This window comes from Trichechus manatus, unplaced genomic scaffold, assembly GCF_000243295.1.
Source record: "Trichechus manatus latirostris isolate Lorelei unplaced genomic scaffold, TriManLat1.0 scaffold00010, whole genome shotgun sequence".
In the NCBI taxonomy this organism is placed as follows: domain Eukaryota; kingdom Metazoa; phylum Chordata; class Mammalia; order Sirenia; family Trichechidae; genus Trichechus; species Trichechus manatus.
The window spans coordinates 30,460,405-30,482,818 of record NW_004443946.1 but is presented as its reverse complement, the minus strand read 5'-3'; the positions used below and the strand labels follow the sequence as shown (position 1 = coordinate 30,482,818).

General features: G+C 38.3%; 1 protein-coding gene across 1 annotated transcript in view; it reads left to right on the top strand.

Annotated features, from left to right (window-relative positions):
- SPTLC2 (serine palmitoyltransferase long chain base subunit 2) overlaps positions 1-22,414 on the top strand; it is a 127,032-nt gene that overhangs the window by 27,748 nt on the left and 76,870 nt on the right. The window contains exon 3 of the mRNA XM_004371080.2: positions 21,153-21,307. Coding sequence (XP_004371137.1) covers positions 21,153-21,307 — 155 coding nt within the window. The remainder of the gene's footprint in view (positions 1-21,152; positions 21,308-22,414) is intronic.

Genomic DNA, 22,414 nt, shown 5'->3' with positions numbered 1-22,414 from the left:
ATGGGAAGTGTTTAGGACAACCTGGAATGTGGATGTCTAAGAAATGTGCTTTGAATGCCAAACTAAGAAGTTTGGTGGGCAGTGAGGAGTCGTGGGCAGTTTTTGAACAGGAGAGTGAGCTGATGCTCAGACAAAGTGTTTGATGAGTGAATGAATGAAAGAGGAAGATGCATCTGAATTACACTGTAAGTGAGTACATTGTCTTTGGAACTTGTTTCATTTCTCAGAGTGTAAGTTGAGTGTTTTATGTGTTGGGGGCTGCCTGTGTGTACTAAACTTTGTGTTGAAGAATTGCAAAAGGTAAGATTTTAATTCTTACTTTCTTATTTTATTGAGGAAACATAAACACTTAAAACTTAGGGCTTTTGTAAAGGATTAGACTAATACAAATAAATACAGAGTACTTGAATTGTATGAAGATATAGAGCAAAAAAAGTAATCTGTAGCATAGGGTTAATCAGGAAGTAATTCTTGAGGGAAGTAACAGGAGGAAATATGTGGGACAGAGGACAGTTTGTTCACAGGAGGACTGTATGAAATTATTCAAATTCATTTCAATAGAATTTTCACATAGATAACTTTAGGAGTTACAACAGCTGAATTCTACAATTTTCTTTTCAGCTTTTAAAGGGAAGGAGAAGGTTATTTAGCCTTACGGTAGATCATGTTTGCTACAGGATTAGATACGGTAAGAGAGGAAGGCAGATTTTAAAGTGTTAAACTAGAAAGAAGTGAGGGAAAGTCCTTGCCTGGGATCATAAAATAACAAATATAATGTTGGCCACTTCCTCATTTCTTTTAGTGAGTGGAGTCCACGACCACATCCTTATTTTCTTCCTTATTCCGTTACAAAAGAGAACCCAGTTTGATTTCTTATGCTAGTTCTTCATAGGGTAGAAATGAATCCCATGGTCCCTCTAATAAAGATAACTTAGTATGAATTTGTTCTATTTTCTATAAATTGCATAAAATTCTTGGAATTCTTTACCCTTTTATCCTGTTATTAGTGGTGTTTTGGATTAGAATGTTCATTTTCCTAATCTGTGTTTTATTTGTTTTTTATATGAGGAGAGGCTAGTAGTCCAGAAACATGTATGTGTTACATATACTAAAAGCTTGAATTAATAAAATTTTTCCAATAGTCAGATGGAAAATACCTAGAAAATTTAAGGAGTAAATTATGATGGGCAGTTACAACACATTTACTAAACTTTAACATTTTTGCCTCTACGGTTTATTCATGATCAAACATTCCAATATGAGAAGGACTGGATACTGGGAAGGAACATTATATATCTATATCCTGATACGGTTAATTTTCAAGATAAAAAAGAAGGAAATTGAAATATATTAATAGGAATTCCTGGAAGGATTTTGTTCTTGACCTCCTTCTAAAGGTAGCTTGCTAAGAATATTCTGATAATTTTAGCAATCTCTTAGGAAACTAATAATGTAGTATTGTTGCCTGCTTAGTATAGTAAACTAAAGGATTGATTAGTTGGTTTGTGTTTTTAATTCTAGGATGCTTTTCACATTTAAAAAGAGTACCACTTTCCATTGTGTAGGTGTGGAACACAGGACAGCAGTTACCTATTTTTTTTAACAGCTTTATTGAGTTATAATTTACATACCATAAAGTTCATTTGCTTAAAGGGTACAATTCAATGACTTTTGGTATATTTAGAGTTGTGCAGCCAGCGCCATAATCTAATTTTATAATTTTATAACATTTTCATCTTCCCAGAAAGAAACTCTGTGCCTATTACCAGTCACTCCGTCCTCCCGCTGCCTGCCCTTCCCATTGCCATCGAGTCTATTCTGACTCCTAGTGGCTCTATAGTACACAGTAGAACTGCCCCATAGGGTTTCCAAGGCTTTAAATCTTTTTAGGAAAGCAGATTGTGGGGTGGCTGGTGGTTTCTAACTACTGACCTTTCAGTTAGCAGCCGAGCGCTTTAACCACCGTGCCACCAGGGTTCCTTCTCTGCCTCTATAGATTTGCTTATTTTGGACATTTTCTATCAATGGGGTTGTACAATCCTTTGTTTGATACTAATACAGTCATACAGCATGTGGCCTTTTGTGTCTGGCTTTCACTTGGCAGAATGTTGTTGAGGTTCAGTAATTTGTCTCTTTTTATTTCTTCATTATATGGGTAGTCATCAATTTTTTTTTTTAATCCTAGAGGTTTTCCACTGGTAAGAGACTATACCCAAAATAAAATATTTTATAAGAGTTTTGTGGCACATTTACCTCTTTATCCTTTTGCACTAGTACCAATAGGTTTGCAAGTTTTTCTGTGTCACCTATTGGGTTTTCTTGCTTTGAGCCAAGTGTAGCTTTTTTTTTTTTAGCAAGGCTTTGTCTTTTGAGTCTTTAAGCTTCAATTTCTTTATTTGGATTTTCCTTTTCTTCTGTTATTTGAAACCATTTTTTACTATTAACTGAGAATGTAAACGTTTAAAGAACCAGTGCCCTGTCTGATACTCTAAATTATTTCAAGATTAAATAGATTACTACTGGCATGTTACTGAGATTTTTGTAACTGGCTTTTTAAAATAAATTGAAGACTTAAAGGCACTGGTCATTAACACCAGGGTGCTAAAAACCACACCATTGCCAACCTCTTATTCCTGATTTCAAGACTTTGGAATCCTTGGACCCCTTTAAAAGGGGGAAAACAAAACAAAACAAAAAAAGGACTTCTGAGAGGATCTTTGTAGGACATTTCTCAATCCTGTTGCTCCTGCTCATTTGAGAAATGCTCATCTAAGAAACTAAAGTCTTGTCCTGTGAAAATGTCTTTCTTTAAAAACATTTTCTTTGAAAAACATATGGCTTATCTCGAGAGAGGATTTTTTAAAAATATATATATAACTGATAGACTGATTTAAGAATATTTATCAAAATGAAAAATAAAGTTTAAAAGTTATCATAGAATTCATGGAGACTAGCCATAAGCCCTCAGCATTCTTTAGATCCCAATTTAAGAAACCATGTTGAAGTTTCCTTAAGTTTTAAGCTATATTTTGGCTTTATGTTTCTCACTAGAAAAGTATTTTTAAAATGCCCTGGAAATTTTGGTAGTACTTAACTGAAAATGTAAATATATGATCCACTCTACTCAAATCCACCTGTCCAGGCAGGAGAGCTTATTAGAGGGGACACGTGATGACTGAAGCTTCTGTTTAATACACATCCAGTTTCGACCATTAGAGTTCTGGTGATTCTGCTTCTGCAACAATTTGTCCTTCTCTACTGGGTCATTCATTAACACGCACACATGCTGTTATTTCTTCCATCTTAAAAATCTTCCCTTGATCCCACTCTCCCCTCCATCTACTGCTCCATTCTTTCTTCCTTTTAGAACAAACCCTCCTGACATTGCTGTTTCCAATGTCTGGCTTCTCATTCTCTCTTGAAACCTCACCTGCCAGCTTTTTGCCCCCACCACTTCAACTAAGATGGGTCTTCTCAGAGTCACCTCTGACCCTTCTGTTGCAAAATCCCATAGCCCTTTCTTAGTCCTTACTTTGCTTGACCTATCAGCAGCATTTGAAACAACTGGTCAGTCTTTCCTTCTGGAAGCATTTTGTTCACTTGGTTTCCAGGACATTATAGTGCCTAGTTTTTCTTCTACTTTTTTGGCTGTTTTTTTTTTTTTCTTTCTTTCTCTTATTTGATCCTCTTCATCTGCCCAACTTCTAAGTGTTGGTGTGATCCAAGCTTCCTCATAGACCTCTTCTCTTTTCTTCTGTACTCATTCCGTTGGTGATCTCACCCACTGTCATGCCTTTAAATACCTACTGTGTGCTGATAACTTCCAACTTTATAGCTGTAGCACTGACTTACCCCACTGAACTGTACACCTGTGTATCTAGCTGCCCACTTGACCTTTCCACATATGCATCTCAAACTTTACAGGTCTAAAACTGAGCTGATAGCTTCTCCCAACTAGCTAGCTGTCTTCCCCATCTCCACTAATGACAGCTATCTTTTGCGAGTTGCTTAGGCTAAAAACCTTGCACTTATCCTTGATTCTTTTTTCTGTCACATGCCATGTATGATCCATCAGCAAATCCTTATTCAACCATTTCTCATCACCCTTCATTACCTCCCTGACATCATCTCCTCTTGCCTGATCCCTTGCTCATCCTGGTGTAGCCACACTGGCTTCTCTGCTATTCCATAGACACACCAAGCACACTCCTACCTCACTGTGGTTGCACTTGCTGCTCACCCCTTCTGGAAAGCTCTTCTTTCAGATAGTGTATGGATAGTTCCCTCCTGTGTTAGGCTGAGTTCTCTACAGAAATGAAACCAGTGAAGCGCATATATTTATAGAAAGAGAGAGAGAGATTTCTCTCAAGGAAATGGCTCATCTAGTTTTAAAAGCTGGCAAGTCCCAAGTCTGTGGGTCAGGCTTCAGGCTGGAGGCGTCTCCTGACTCACATCCTAGCTTCAGGGGCCGATGAACCCAAGATCGGCAGGTCCGATGGAGGCCAATGAATCCCAAGATTGGCAGGTAAGCTCATAGCAGATCTTATCAAGGAGTTGATTACATCATTATGTAATTGCCAAATTACATCATAACTTCCAGACCAGTGAGAATCATGTCCCAGCCAAATTGACACACAACCTTAACCACCACACCTCCCTTCCTTTTCATCCTGTATTCTACCCTGGCCATAACTCTGGCATTTTACATCCCCCTTCCTTGCTTGATTTTTGTTTCCATTAGCATTTTTCACTATCTGACTTACTTTATATTTTATACCTTTATCTCATTTATGTCTTCTACCAGAATATAAATTCCACAAGGGCAGGGATTACTGTTACCTTTTTGTTTACTACTATATACTCAGTGCCCAGAGGAGCGCTTGGCATATGTTAGACACTCAGCAAATGTTTGTTTAATATATGAGTGGTATTGTAAATGGTGGTAATAAGAACAATGAAAAGTTTCCAATCTTTTGAATTGACATATTCATAGTAATAAGGGGTGTGTGTGTGTGTGTGTGTGCGCGCACGCGCGCGCGAGTGACCCAGTTTTAGAGCTAGGAAAATCAATTGTCTTTTAAAAATCTCATTTTATGCCTTCATGGTTAGCGTAGAAACAGCAAGAAATTGGCTTCCTGTCTTTAATATAAAAACAGGAAAAAACAAACAGTAAATTCAAAAAAAAACAAAAACAAAAAAACCCTGTTACCACCAAGTTGATTATGACTTATAGCAACTCCACAGGACAGAGTAGAATTGCCCTCATAGGGTTTCCAAGGAGTGGCTGGTGGATTCGAACTGCCAACCTTTTGGTTAGCAGCCGAGTTTTTAACCACTGTAGTATGTCGTATATGAACAGTAAGGAAAGGTCTTAATTAACCATGGTTCACAGGTTTTAAAGTCAACAGCCTAAAAACCTTTCACAGTTTATTTCACCTCCCCCACCCATTAAATAGAAATAAAGATAGAATTGTTGATTTGTTAAAAGTAATATTTCTAGCTGAATAATGCTTTTTGACCATAAGATGACTGTCTGGTTTCAACACTCCTGTCAGGTGGAACTATTTGCGAGTTTAAAATTCTCTTAGTTTAAGTTTTGAAACAGTTTTGTCATGTTTCATCTGTTTCTAAATAGCTTATAAGGTTTCCTTCTGTAGAAAAGACATAATCTAAGTAAAAATTCCAAACACTACGGGACTTCTTTCACTAGCGTGTCTTTGGTATGCAGTATTATGTTTATTATCATCAAGTGTTGTGAAATATTTCAGCAATACTGTAGTAACCTGCAAACATTGTTAACATGTGTAGAGAAAAGGTTTTCAGATGTGTAGCCTTCAGTTTCAGTGGCTGAGTGTTCTGAAGTACCCTGATCTTTCCCAGAGAGATAAGGTCTTAGCGCCATCTGACAGTGTGAATTTTTTTGTGACCAGATGTCAGGCTAAGTAAATTTGGACACACACTTTCCTAGAGTCAGATACAGCAACAAACTTTGTTACATAAAACTTTCAGAATAAATTGTATGTCATGAAAAACAGTTTTTCCTTTAGCACATCAAATTTGAGATTTATTTATTAGGAACACAATCTTTCCACTGCAGGTAGTCCCTAGTTTATGATGGGGTTAGGTTCCAACGATTCCGTCTTAAGTTGGCTCTTACGTAAATCAAATACTGTACCTCATTTTCTAAAAAAAGTTTTCTTTATTATTGCTTTTTATTGTCAGTATCTTTATAAATATGATCTTTGTCTTTGGGGGTTGGAAACATTACATATAACTTTACAGATATATATTTTAACACATACATAAAATAATACACAAATCATAAAAATTTACTCTGACGATGAAGAGTTGGATGATGTTGGCATTTTGTCAGTTGTGGTAATAACTCCACTTGCGGAAGGTTCTGGATCATCTGGATTATCCCTGTGAATGGGGATGGCATTTCTAGTCAGAAATATAGTGAGAGTAGGCTATATGGTCCTTTTCTTTTTTTCTTCATATGTTTCGCGGTAACATCTCACTGCTTCTCGAATCTCTCCCTGTTGACTTTAGCAAAGTGATCAGCATTTGGGTCCATGTTTTCAAGCAACTGAAGCTCCTGATTTAGTTTATAAAACTAAATCTATACAGCAGTGTTTTGAATAATAAACCATAAAATTGGACATCTTCTACATGAGATCAAATGAGCAGCTCTCATCCAGAAGCAAGATGAGAAGGCAGAGAGGGTCAGGAGCTGGTTCAATGGACACGGGAAAGCCAGAGTGGAAAGAAAGAATGTGCTGTCACAGTTTAGGGAGAGCAAGTAGGGTCACAAAACAATGTATGTATAAGTTTTTGTATGAGAGACTAACTTGAATTATAAACTTTCACTTAAAGCACAACAATAAAAATAAAAGTAAAAAAAAATTGGACATCTTCGAGTGAACATCTGAGAATCAGCAAATTATGTGCTGCAACATTTTATGTAGTACACGTTATTAACGATAAGATGCAAAAAGAAAAAAGACAGTCATAAGTGTGGTTTGTTGTAACAAGAATACATTGTAAGTTGAGGACTACCTGTATTTTTTAACCTTTTTATTGGTTATATATAACTGATATTCACATAAATGTAACACACATACTAAAATGTGAATAAAAGGTAAAAGTGGCCTAGAAATAATGTGTGTATAAGTAAGCACCCATGTAACCACCTCCTCAGAAATAGCACATTACCATCACCACAGAGACCATTTCCCGCATGTGAAGATCACATAACATAAAATTAATTATTTTAAGTATACAATTCAGTGACATTTACAATAAATTTACAATGTTGGACAACCATCACCTCTATCTAGTTCCAGAACATTTTCATCATCTTCAAAGGAGACCCCGTATCCACTAAGCAGTCATTCCCCATCGCTCCCTCCCCCGGCCCCTAGTAACCACAAATTCACTTTCTGTCTCTGTGGATTTAACTATTCTGGTAAATGAGTAATTTCTTTTATAAGGATCAGCACAAAGCTGGTTCTAATGAGGTGGAGGTTAAAGATGTCCCAGATGTCCAACTTATCCAAGCTGCTGTACCACTCCATCATCTTTAACATCAGCTACTCCCTGTCCCCTCAATACTACTCTCCCTCCTGTCTTTGGGTTCCTGTATAAAGGAAATGACTCACACGGTAGTGGAGGCTGGCAAGTCCCAAATCTGTGGGTCAGCCGTAGGCTTCTCCTGACCCACATGGCTGCAGGGGCTGAGGAACCCAAACCGGCAGTTCAAACTGCAGGCTCACAAGGCTGCCATAGCTGGCAAATGAGGTCACACGATAGGCCACCACCCCAAGGGGCTGTGGAGGCTGGTGAGTACCAGAATTGGCAGCTCAGACTGCAGGCCTCTGGCTGGAGAACTGGAGGTCAATTGATCATGAGCCAGAGGCGGGATCCAGATGCAGAGAGAGAGAGCGCGCCTTGCCAGGACACACACTTATATCCTAGATGCAGGCCACACCCCAGGGAAGGGTGTAACTTGAGTAAGGATGAGATCTGAGTCACACATTCCTGCAAGGCTTCAACCCAAGACACACTCTACACCAACCCTGCCTCGTCAATATGTAGAGATCAGAAGGATCCACAGAACATAAAATGGAGGACAACCTACAATACTGGCAATCATGGACCAGCCATGTTGATACATAACCCCAACCATCACTGGTTCCGTATACCTTATTTACATAGTCCCACTGAATGGCTGTTGACCAAAAGGTCAGCAGTTTGAATCTACCAGGCGCTCCTTGGAAACCCTACGGGGCAGTTCTACTCTGTCCTATAGGGTCGCTATGAATCGGAATCGACTCAATGGCAATGCGTTTGGTTTTTTTTACTCACTCACTATGTGTGAATCACAAAGACCATGGCTAGAAGGGCCATATTAAGTAATTCATTATACTGCATCTGGATATTTCATATAAATGGAATCATACAGTATGTGACCTTTTATATCTGGCTTTTTCACTTAGCATGTTTTCAGGGTTCATCTATGTTGTAACATGTATCAGTATTTCATCCATTTTTATAGTTGAATAATTTCCATTGTATGGATATTCTTCATTTTGTTTATCCATTCATCTGTTGATAGACATTTGGTTTATTTCCATATTTTGACTATTGTAAATGGGGCTGCTGTGATCATTGATGTATAAGTACTTATTTGACTACTTGTTTACAATCCTTTTGGGTATATACCTAAGGAATGAATTGCTGGGTCATATGTAATTCTATGTTAAGCTTTTTGAGGAACCACAAACCTGTTTTCCACAGTGACAGCACTATTTTATATCCGTATAGCAATGTATGAGGGTTCCAGTTTTTCCATACCTTTGCCAACACTTGTTAGTTTTTCTTTTTTGTAATTATAGCCATCCTAGTGAGTATGAAATGGTATCTTATTGTGGTTTTGGTTTGCATTTCCTTAATGACTAATGAAGTTGAGCATGTTTTCACGTGCTTGTTGGCCATTCGTGTATCTTCTTTGGAGAAGTCAGCTCCTTTGCCATTTTTTAATTGAGTTCTCTATCTTTTTGTTGTTGAGTTGTAAAGTTGAATTGTGTGAGTTCTTTATATATTTTAGATACTAGACTCTTGCCAGGTATGTGATTTGCAAATGTTTTTCTCATTCTGTAGATTATCTTTTTAATTTTTTGATAATGTCCTTTGATGCACAGAAGTTTTAAATTTTGATGGTCCAGTGTATCTGTTTTTTTCTTTTGTTGATTGTATTTTTGGTGTCATATCTAAGAATCCATTGCCAAATCCAAGATTATGAAGATTTACTCTGCTTTCTCCTAAGAATTTTATACTTTTAGTTTTTACATTTAGGTCTTTGATCCATTTTAAGTTACTTTTTTTTATATGGTGTAAAGTATGGGTTCAACTTCTTTCTTTTGTATGTGGATATCCAATTATTCCAGTACCATTTGTTGAAGAGACTATTCTTTCCCCATTAAATAGTCTTCGCACCCTTGTTGAAAACCAATTAAGCATAGATGTATGGCTTTATTTCTGGACTCTTAATTCTATTCCATTGGTCTGTCTGTCTATTGTTATGCCAGTATCACACTTTTTCTTTTCCTTCTTTTAGCAACTGGTTTTCTCAAATGAGTTATTTTTTTATATATAATTTTTTTGTTGTTGTTATTGCTGTTGAGCGTATACACAGCAAAACATACGCCAGTTTCATAGTTTCTACATGTACAATTCAGTGACATTGATTACATTCTTCAGGTTGTGCAACCATTCTCACCCTCTTTTTTTCCAAGTTGTTCCTCCTCCATTAACATAAACTCACTGCCTCCTAAACTTCCTATGTCATCTTTGAGTTGCTGTTGTCAGTTTGATCCCGTATAGATAGATCTTAAAAGAGCACAGTGCTCAAGGCAGACATTCTTTACTAGTTAAGCTAAACTATTGTTTGGTTTTAAGAAGACTTCAGGAGATAGTTTTGGTTGAAGGTTTAAAGATTATCTCAGGGCAATAGTTTCAGGGGTTCATTCAGCCTCCATGGCTCCAGAATATCTGGATTCCATGAGAATTTGAATTTCTGTTCTGCATTTTCCTTCTTTTGATGAGGATTCTTCTATAGAGTCTTTGATAAAAATATTCAGTAATGGTAGCTGGGCACCAAGCAGTTCTTCTGGTCTCATGGCAAAGGAGGCAGTTTTCATGGAGGCTAGTATCACACTGTTTTGATTACTATAGTTTTGACTTGAAGTTGGGATGTGTGAATCCTTCAACTTAGTTCTCTTTTTCAAGCTTGTTTTGGCTATTCAGGGCCCCTTGAATTCCATATGAACTTTAATGTAGGCTTTTTCTTTTATTATTATTACTATTTTTTTTTATTGTGGTAAAAATATACATAACATAAACCATCTCAGCAATTTCTACATGTACAATTCAGTGACATTGATTACATTCTTCAAGATGTGCAAGCGTTCTCACTAAAATCCGTTTCCCAATCGTTTAACTACCATTAACATAAACTCAATGTCCCCTAAGCAAAAACTCCCTCTCTCCCACTCCCTCCTACCCCTGGTAACCACTAATAATCTTGGGTTTCTGTATATTTGCTTATTTCATATACGTGAGATCATAAAATGTGTGTCCTTTTGCAACTGACTTATTTTGCTTAGCATGGTGTTTTCAAGGTTCATCCATGCTGTGGCATGTTATCAGGATTTCATTACTCTTTATGGCTGAGTAGTATTCCAATGTGTGTGTATATCACATTTTGTTATCCATTCATCTGTTGATGGACATTTCTGTTTCCACCTTTTAGCTGTTGTGAAAAGTGCTGCAATAAACATTGGAGTACAGGTTTCTGTTTGTGTTCCTGCCTTCACTTCTTCTGGGTATATATGTAAGACTGAGATTGTGGGGTCGTATGGTAGTTCTATGCTCAGCTTTTTGAGGAACCGCCAAACTGTTTTCCAGAGTGATTGTGCCGTTTTACGTTCCCACCAGCAGTGGATGAGGGTTCCAGTTTCCCCACAACCTCGCCAGCACCTGTTGTTTTCCTTTTTTTTTTTTTTTAATCATTGCCTTTCTAATATGAGTGAGGTAGTACCTCCTTGTGGTTTTGATTTGTATCTTTCTAATGGCTAATGACATGGAACACTTTTTTATGTGCTTGATGGTCATTCGAATATCCTCTTTGTTGAAATGTCTGTTCTTTGCCCATTTTTTCATTGGGTTGTGTCATGGATTGAATTATGTCCCCCCAAAAATGTGTGTATCAATTTGGCTGGGCCATGATTCCCCATATTGTGTGCTTGTCCTCTATTTTGTGTTTGTAATTTTGTGTTAAAGAGGATTAGGGTGGGATTGTAACATCCTTACTAAGGTCACATCCCTGATCCAATGTAAAGGGAATTTCCCTGGGGTGTGGCCTGCACCACCTTTTGTCTTACAAGAGATAAAAGGAAAGGGAAGCAAGCAGAGAGTTGGGGACCTCATACCGCCAAGAAAGCAGCGCCAGGAGCGGAGCGCATCCTTTGGATCCGGAGTCCCTGCGCGGAGAAGCTCCTGGTCCGGGGGAAGAGTGCTAAGAAGGCCAACAGAGAGAGAGAGCGTTCCCCTGGAGCTGATGCCCTGAATTTGGACTTTTAGCCTACCTTACTGTGAAGAAATAAATTTCTCTTTGTTAAAGCCATCCACTTGTGGTATTTCTGTTATAGCAGCACTAGATAACTAAGACAGGTTGTTTGTCTTTTTGTTGTTAAGTTGTATAATTTTTTTTTTTTTTCTTCCTGCAACTCAGTTTTTTATTGTGGTAAGTATATATGTAACAGAACATTTACCATTTCTACAATCTTTACCCCCATCGCATCTGTCATTTTGTCATACTGTGGGGGCTTGCAAGATGCTGTGATGCTGGCAGCTATGCCACTGGTATTCAAATACCAGCTGGGTCACCCATGGTGAACAGGTTTCAGGTGAGCTTCCAGTCTAAGACAGACTAGGAAGAAGGACCTGGTGGTCTACTTCTGAAAAAAATTAGCACATTGCTTGCTGAAAGTGAAGAGGACTTGAAGCACTTACTGATGAAGATCAAAGACTGCAGCCTTCAGTATGGATTGCACCTCAACATAAAGAAAACAAAAATCCTCACAACTGGATCAGTAACCAACATCAAGTCTTTTGCAAAATACCTCTTTAAAGTGTTGAAAAGCAAAGTTGTCACCTTGGGGACTAAGGTGTGCCTGACCCAAGCCATGATATTTTCGGTTGCCTCATATGCATGCGAAAGCTGAACAATGAATAAGGAAGACCGAAGAAGAATAGATGCCTTTAAATTATGCTGTTGGTGAAGATTATTGAATATACCATGAACTACCAAAAGAACAAACAAGTCTGTCTTGGAATAAGTACAGCCAGAGTGCTCCTTAGAAACAAGAATGGTGAGACTTTATCTCACATACTTTGGACATGTTATCAGGAGAAGGACATCATGCTTGGTGAAGTAGAGGGTCAACGAAAAAGAGGAAGACCCTCAACGAGATGGCTGAAACGATGGGCTCAAGCATAACAGTGATCATGAGGATGGCATAGGACCGGGTAGTGTTTCGTTCGGTTGTGCATAGGGTTGCTACGAGTAGGAATCTACTTGACAGCACCTCACAACAACAACAATCTTTGCATATGCAGTTCACACATTCATCATGTTGCTCCACCATCACCATTAACGGAACCTGAATTTTTCCATCACCCTTAGCAGAATCTCATTGTCCGCAAAGCATTGTGTCTTCCTTTCTTCTTTGCTCCTACACACTCCTCGTAACCACTAATAAACTTTGGTCTCTATATACTTGCCTGTTCTAGATTTTTCATATAATTGAGATCATACAGTATTTGTCCTTTTGTGACTGAATTATGTCACCCAGCATAATGTGCAACTCAGTTTTTTCACCCAGTATACCTTCTCCTGACTTATTGACTATGTCGTTATCTGACATTTTGCATTTATGACAATAGTAAGAAATCGACTATCCAACTATTTTGTGCATTAACAATGTACGGCTGGCAGTAATGAACGCCGAGGTGCAAGGCAAGAAATAGTTTTTGTTTTATATATATGTATATATTTTGGATGTTAGACCCTTATTGGATATATAGTTCTGGAAAATTTTCTCCCAATATGTAGGTTGTCTTTTCACTTTTTTGAGAAAGTCCTTTGATAAGATACAACAATTGGTCTCTACACACCTGTAACAACAGAGGAAGAAGGAGAGTCAGGAATAGGAGGAGGAAATGGAATGTGTGGCTAATTGTCTCCATGAAAAACTGCCTCCTTTGCCACGACACCAGAAGAACTGGGTAGTGCCTATCTACCATTACTGAACATTTTGATTCTATAGAAGGATCCTGATCAAAAGAGGGAAAATGTAGAACAGAATTTCAAATTCTCATGGAATCCAGATATTCTGGAGCCATGGCAGCTGAATGAACCCTGAAATTTGCTCTGAGATAATCTTTAAACCTTCAAACAAAAATATCGTCTGAAATCTTAAAACCAAACAATAGTTTAGCTTAACTAGTAAAGAATGTCTGCCTTGAGCATTGTGCTCTTTTAAGAACTGTCTATATGGGATCAAACTGACAACAGCAACTCAAAGCAGAGATAGGAAGTTGAGGAGGCAGTGAGTTTATGTTAATGGGGGAGGAACAACTTGGAAAAGGAGGGTGAGAACAGTTGTACAACTTGGAAGAATGTAATCAATGTCACTGAATTGTATATGTATAATCTGTTGAATTGTATGTTCTACTGTGTATATTCTCAACAACAACAAAAAGTAAAATAAATTTTTTTAAAATGATTAATTTGGGGGAAATTTTAGATCTTTGCAGTATGGAATGTTTTCATCCAGGAACATGATATGCCTTTTCCACTCAAGCTGTCTTTAATATCCTTCGATAAATGTTTTCAGCTTAAAAAAAAAAGTCCTTTGATAAACAAAAGTATTTGATTTTTATGAGGTTCCATTTGTCTGTTTTGTCTTTTGTTGCTTGTGCTTTTGTTGATATCTGTTAATCTATTTTTAATTAAACTTTTTATTTTGAGATAAATGTAGAGTCATCTGCAGTAGTAAGAAGTAATACAGAGAGACCCCCATGTACCCTTTACTCAGTTTCCCTCAATGGTGGTATCTTGTAAAGCTGTAGTACAGTATCACAACCAGGATATTGACATTGATACAGTCAAGATACAGAACATTCCTATCACTGTAAGGATCCCTTATGTTGCATGCCACACCCGTCTTTCTCCCCCTGCCTACCTGGCAACTCCTAATCTGTTTTTCATTTCTATAATTTAGTCATTTCAAGAATGTTATATAAATGGAATTATACTGTATGTAGCCTGTTGGGAATGGCTTCTTTTACTCAGCATAATTCCCTGGAAATTCATCCAAGTTGTTGCATATATTAAGTAGTTCATTCCTTTTTATGGAGTGCACCACAATTTGTTTACCACTCACTGGTTGAAGGGCATCTGTATTGTTCTCAGTTTTAGCTGTTATGGTTGAAGCTGATGTGAAAACTCATGTACATAGGTTTGTTGTGTGAAGATAGGTTTTCATTTCTCTGATAAATGCCCAGGAGTGCTGGGTCCTGTGGTAGTTGTATGTTTACTTTTTAAGAAACTGCCAAACTGTTTTCCAGAGTAGATGTACCATTTTGCATTCCCACCAGCAGTGTATGAGTAATTACATTTCTCTGCATCATTGCCAGCATTTGGTGTTGTCACTCATTTTTATTTTAGTCATTTTGTTAGCTGTATAGTGACGTCTCATTGTGGTTTTAGTTTGTATTTCCCTAATGTCTAATGATGTTGAACATCTTTTCATGTGCTTGTTTGCCATCTGTATATCCTCTTCCATAAAATATCTCTTTTTGTTCTTTGTCCATTTTCTAATTGTTTTTTTTTCTCTAACTATTGAGTTTTGAGAGTTCTTTATACATTCTGAATACTAATCTTTCGTCAGATGCGTGGTTTCAAATATTTTATGCCTTGTCTCTCATCCTCTTAAAAGGATCTTTCACAGAGCAAAAGTGTGTTAATTTTGATGAGGTCTACTTTGTCAGTTTTTTCTTTTATGAATCATACTTTGGGTGTCAAGTCTAAGAATTATTTGCCTAGGTCTAGGTCGTGAGGATTTTCTTTCCTAATAGTTCTTATAGTTTTACATTGACCCATTTTGAGCTAATTTTTTTTGTATGAGGTGTGAGGTTTAGATCAAGGTTCATTTTTTTGCCTATTGATGCCTCAGCAAGAATGTTGTTTTTAAAATAAATATGCTATTTAAAAGAAGCCTATGAATGTCTAAATACCGTATATTATCATTTTATACATGAATATTTGTTCCACTCATTTTTCTTTACTTAGCCAAGTTTTGAATAGAAGAAATAAAGCTATTTCACAATTCTGATATGCTTTGCTCTTTAAAGACTAGTTACCAAGTGGTATAGTTGGCTTACTTTTTCCAGTTTTCCCCTGCTGCATAGCACAGGTCAAGGGTAGAGCCTAAAATCATTTTGATGTTGACAAGGCACTGAAACATTTCTGATCATGTTTTCCAAGCTTTTCATCTCAACATCAAAGCAGTGACTGTTTGCCTCAGTGCTCATGTTTGAGAGAAATTTTCTCTGCTCCATTGAGATTTGTGCTCCAGGCTCAGAAATAAGTAAAAGTTATTAAATTAGAAATTGCACTGAGAATTCTTATATTGGAATTAGTGGGAGGGTTCGATTTGGAATAGTTCTAGAGTCTCAGTTTCAGCTGTATCACTGAATTCTTGTGTGACTTGGACAAATAACTTAAGTTTTCTTTTAATCTGTAAAACAGTGGTAATGACATACTGAATATTTATTTCTCAAAAATAATTACAATATGTATGCTGTTGAAACACTCACATTTCAGTGGAGTTAACTGAAATCACTCTGGGTCATTCAAGCAAACAGGGAATTAATATAGGGAATTAGACATTTATAAAATTGTGGGGTGCTAGAGCAGTGATTTTAGAGCAACCACCTCAAATTAGGAAACTACTCCTGCCGTGGGTACTGCAGGTGCTAACATCACAACTGCTCCACATTTGTGAAGCTGGTGAATAGACTGTGAAACATGGAGTCTAACTGATGTTCCAGAACTAAAGTTTGCTAGAGCTTGCTTCCTACACTGCTGCAAAAAACGTGGCCTCTGGGTCCTGGACAGAGCTGGAGAAAAATGTATAACAAAATTCTAACTCACAAAAAAGACCAGACTTATTGGCCTGACAGAGACTGGAGAAATCCCTAGAGTATGGCCCCGGGCACCCTTTTAGCTCAGTGTGAAGTCACTCCTGAGGTTCACCGTTCAGCCAAAGATTACATAGCCCCATAAAACAAAATGAGACTAATGGGGCACAACAGTCCAGGGACAAGAACTAGAAGGCAGGAGGAGACAGGAAAGCTGGTAATAGGGAACCCAAGGTTGAGAAGGGACAGTGTTGACATGTCATGGGGTTGTTAACCGTTGTCGTAAAACAGTATGTGTACTAACTTTTTTATGAGAAGCTATTTGTTCTGTAAACCTTCATCTAAAGTACAATTAAAAAAAAAAAGTGGCCTCTATGCCTTCCAGATCTTGTGTGTGCTTCTCCCTGGTATAATCTATATCACATCCACAACCCTATCACAAGGGTGTCTGGGAAATGTAGTTTTTAGCTTTCCAGATCCTGTGGATTATATGTGTGTGTGTTGCGGGTGTGTGAGGTGTCTGCTGGCTACAGGCAGAACATATGAAGAAAGTATGAAAGCCAATAGCACAGTGGTCTTAAAGTGCTTTGAATGGAATAGAGAATATTTCTCATTGATTTGGCAGCATCACAAAATGGGAGGCAGTGTGGCTCTGGGGCTAGAGGGACAGACTTTGGAATTAGAAAACCTGGACCAGTTTCTGGCTCTGCCTCTGACTAGCTGCCTATCTGGGAAAGCCATTTAGTCTCTCTGAAAATGAGGGTAATGCTATCTTCCGTGTGCGTGTCCCTCTCTATTTTACTACCAGCTCCTTGGTCTTGTAGAGGTTGTGTCTTATTCATTTGTATCCCCAGTGCCTAGATACTGCTCAGTAAATGTTTGTTCAATGACTGAGCAAATGAGTATTAGGTTGTCCCTCACTAAAGCCATTCTATGGTGACTAAACTGAGGAGGAGGAGAAGGAGGAGGAGGGGACAAGGGTGAGGGCTGGCATGGGGTGGATGAGGGTGGGGTTGTCACTGTTTGCAGAGAGAACGAACTTGTTCTTTAATGTGTCCTGAGACTAGCAAAGGATCCAACATATATTGAGTGTTCGATAAAGGATATTTGTATGAATGAATGAAAAGATAAGCCCTTTAGTTTAACCCCAGTCTTAACATATTTAAAATGTACGAAATATTTTTGGAAAAGAACACTTCCATTGCCTAGAACAGCAATCCTCTTCCCCTTTCTTGTTTCCTTGCTAAGCTGCAGGGAGTTTGGTTAGCAGTCCTTCAGATCTCTTTACCAAATCTTCTAACTGCAGTGCAAGCTGTTACCCTGGGCATTAGCTAGGGAATAAGGGGAAGCAAAGACTTTGGCCAAGAGTCCATCTCTTCTACCATTCTGTCCCACCCGCTTTTGGTCTCTAACATCCCTCACTGTGTCAGCTTCTCCTCCTTCACTCTGTACACATCTGTTCCCATGTTGGGGAGTTATTCGCTTTCTCAGTTCTCTGCTAGGAGTTTGAAACCCATCCCTTCCCTTCTGACTACACACAGCTATGTCATCATTACCTGGATTTAGTCCAAGGCTGAGGGGGGAGGCTCTCCCTCATTCTAGCCTGCTGCAGCCCTTTTTATATCTCGGAGTTTGATGACCCTTTCTGTAGACAGGACCAGGACTCTGTAAGTTTTTTCTGATGTGTATATAGTAAAAACAAAAAACATTACTCTTCGTTACTAATAAAAATCTGTCTGTGAGGGAATAGTTCTCTGAAGTATTCAAGTTAATACCTTGAACATTAATGTGCAGTGTTTAGAAAGATAAGAAAATGAGATCAACAATACAATTGGTTTCATTAAAACATTGGTAATATTTACCCCCATTTAATGTGGATTGAAGAGGGTTGGTGTAAAAATGGCATGGCAGGGACATCTGACCTCCTTTAACTTCATGAGGGAGAAGGAGAATCATGATAACATCCCAAAGCTGATTCATGTGAGGCAGAGGTCAGACATACCTCCACCCTCCAACCTTTTTACTAGTTCTGACAACAGCCATCTCTCCTGTGACACTCTCTATTTCTCTGCTGGGTTCGATAATTCATTGCAGTGGACACACAGAACTCACAGACAATACTCATGATTATGGGGTTTTTTAGGGAAGTAACAGGTTACAATTCAGGATCAGGGGCAACTCAGGATACCATTTTTCAATCAGGCAGTTTCTTCTCAGCCATGCCTGCAGGCAGGGCCTTGGACCCCCTGCTCGGGTAAGTGTTACAAAGCTCTTTACCTCCGCTGATAAGTGCCCAGAGGTACCTCACTTCGCCAGTAAGCCTCAGCCCAAAGGTGCTTAGCTCTTTAACTCTGTGGGTCGGCAAGCCTAGTTCCACCGACAAGTGTCCGGAGGCACCCTACTCCACCAGCAAGCCTCCTGCCTGAAGGTGCTCAGCTTTCTTGCTCCATGAGCTGGGAAGCCCACCACACTGTCTCCTGCCCGTCTCCTAGTTCTTTTGCCTCTGCTGCTGCTGTTTACTTGTTGCTGCTTCTTGCCATCTGTCGTAGTCATCTAGTGCTGCTATAACAGAAATACCACAAATGGATGGCTTTAACAAAGATAAGTTTATTCTCTCACAGTCCAGTAGGCTAGAAGTCCGAATTCAGGGCGCCAGCTGCAGGGGAAGGCTTTCTCTCTGTTGGCTCTGGAGGAAGGTCCTTGTGATGCATCTGTCTTCCCTTGGTCTGGGAGCATCTCAGCGCAGGAACCTCAGGTCCAAAGGATGTACTCTGCTCCCAGCACTGCTTTCTTGGTAGTATGAGGTCTCTCTGCTCCCTTCTCTCTTTTATATCTCAAAAAAGATTGGCTTAAGATGCTATCTAATCTTGTGGATCTCATCAATATAACTGCCACTAATCCATCTTATTATATCATAGTGATAGAATTTATAACACATAGGGAAATCACATCAGATGATAAAATGGTAGACAATTATACAATACTGGGAATCATGACCTAGCCAAGTTGATAGATATTTTGGGGGAACACAATTCAATCCATGACGTCATCTCTCGTTAGCTCCAGGGTTACTGCTCTCTCTGTCTCCTGGGTCTCGGATGTTCTCAGCACAAGGATCCTGGGTCCAAAGAATGCGCTCCATTCCTAGCTCTTCTTTCTTGGTTGTAGTGAGGTCCCCCCTTTCTGCCTTTGGGATGGCTCGTTTTCAGTCTAGCGGGATGGCAAACTGACCAATCCCCTCATTAGGGCTCCATACACCTTATTTGCATGGTATCACCCCCACCTTATTTGCATTATTACCAACCCATCTAATCCCCTTAGTGGACCACATGCACCTTATTTGCATAGTCCCAAGTGGCCATTTGGTGGGAGTTATAAGACCATGGTGAAAAAGACCATATAAAAGTGATCCATCACACTGCAGTTGAGACTACTTTTTTTTTCCCCTTTGGGGAATAAATGCATGGTGAATAATATTTAGGGCCCCCCCCCAAAAAGAAGCTTTAATTAGAATTTGAGTGTGTCTGTTTCTATCAAAAGGGACGTATGACTTATATGATACATTTCCAATTGTGATTGACATATTATTTGTGGATATTTTCTATCCTCCAGTATCCAGTTGTAGTCAGTTGATTCCGACTCATGGCGACCCCATGTGTTGCAGAATAGAAATGCTCCGTAGTTTTCAAGGCTGTGACCTTTCAGAGGCAGATCACTTGGTTTGTCTTCCAAGGCACTTTTGGGTGGGTTCAAACCACCTTTGGGCGGATTCAAACTGCCAGCCTTTAACCATTTAGGCCACCCAGGGACTCCATTTTCTATCTTAAGGGAATGTAAACAGTAGAACCAGATTGCAAGGGAGATGGTATCCGTGCTGTGATTCTAATAGTGCTTTCTGACTCTACCCAGCTTCACTTAAGGGGATTTTATCTATGGTGAGATTTATTTAGTAGAGTTCAATGTCATGGAAGGTTAGAAATTTTAAAGTTATATGTAGGGTCTTCTTTGTCAGTGAAAAATCATTTTATAAAATAAGACTTAAAGCTTGAATGTTTTTGCCTAGCTTATTTAACAGGTTAATTTCGATTGGTACCAAGCCTAGATAGTAAAGCTGTAGTACAACTTTCTTTTTTGTTTTTGCTTTCCCTCAAGAGCGGAAGTAAATCACATGTGGCTTGATCACATGTCTTCTGAGCAGTGACCATACACACTGGGCATAACAATTGCATTCATTTCAGCTCCACTATGACTTGATGTTACTGATTTAAATTTTATTGTACTATTAATTTCAGGTGGAAAAGGGGGGTTTTAATCCCTGGTTATGAGGGAAAAAGTTTCTAAGGGAGGTAGCTTCCTATTATCTACCTTTTAGTGTTTCTTGTTTATCATTTTTCTTTGAATTTGTTTCATTTTGATCCTTGAAAATCTGAAGAGGATGGAAATCTTAATTTTGGAATTATTTTTCTTGTTTGAAAGTGAAATTATAGGGGTTTTTATCACAATTTCCCTAATATATTATGGGGGGGCAGTATTTTTGAAGTTATTGGGAAGGGAAACCATTTAATGATGAATTGTCCTATAAAGTTTTATTTTTATGAAGTCCACTTAGTTAAGTTTATGTCTTTGGCACCACATTCATGCAGTTAGATGGTCATTGTGAACCATTTAATACAGGCCAGCCATCAAAACTAGCTGACTTTTATCAGACTTAGGAGTTGTTTTAAAATAGAGAATTGGTACCTTTTCAAATGTTTACCATATCAGTTAATTAAATATAATTCACCTCTCATTCTCAGGTGCTCTTGCAATATGAAAAGGGGAGTTTTAATTTTTTTTTTCAAGTAACTCAGTTAAATTTATAACATTTCATCATTTGTTGGCAGGACTTTGTATCATTATATCAGGACTTCGAAAACTTCTATACAAGGAACCTCTACATGAGGGTCAGAGACAACTGGAATCGACCAATCTGTAGTGTACCTGGAGCCAAAGTGGACATCATGGAAAGACAGTCTCATGACTACAACTGGTCATTCAAGTGAGTCTTGGTGGGGAAAATATCTCTTGAGAGCAACAAAAAATGAATTTCTTCATTTGAGAAAATATTTTATTGCAAATTGAGTGTTCTCTTGAAACAGGTAGCAGCTGATAGTATCCTCTGTCATGATTAGTTTCTTTGCGTATTGTTGATTATTATTGAGACTTTTAAAGTACATTTTTCTATTACATTTTAAAGTACGTTGGATTATAGTTGAGAACACGAATTGGCTTATTAAAAAAAAAGAAAACTACCCTTTCTATTATGCCACTTAGCAAAGTCAAGTGCCTGCATTTATTTCTAGATGTTTTGATTTCTCTAAATGATTCAAGGACATATGGAGTGTCTTTACTTAAGTGATTGGACGGTTTAGAAAACTTTTTATATTCTTGATTTTTTACTTTATTGTTTAGATTGCACAAGTATTACATGAGTGCATTGTCATTATTAAAAATAACCAAAGGCATAATCCAAAGTGAAAGTCTACAATGACAACCAGCCCCTGTCCCTCTGTAAATCTACTCCCCAACAAATTCTTCTTCACTCCCAAGGGTGACCATTGTCACCAGCTTGTTGTGCATCATTCCTCTAGAAGTTTTCTTAGGGGTATGTGTGTAGTGTATCTACTGGGGTTATGAACAGGTAGGTTTTTAATTTATAAGAATGGGATCTTACTATATGAATTAAGGAGCCATGGTATCCCAATGATTAAGTACTAGGCTGCTAACTGAAAGGTTGGCGATTTGAACTCACCCAGCAGCTCTGCAGGAGAAGGAGCTGGTGATCTACTTCCTTAAAGATTACAGCCAAGAAAACCCTATGGGTCAGTTCTACTCTGTCACATAGGGTCACTATGAGTCGAAAATAGGCTCAACGGCACCTAAGAACACCAACTTTATAAATTATTTTACAATTTGCTTTTCTTACCTATAATATATTGGTAACATCCAGAAATTCGATCCAAATTCAGAAGAGGACATGGATGAGGGATATCATTTTTGATGTCAGATGGATCTTGGCTAAAAGCAGAAAATACCAGAAAGATGTTTACCTGTGTTTTATTGACTATGCAAAGGCATTTGACTGTGTGGATCATAACAAATTATG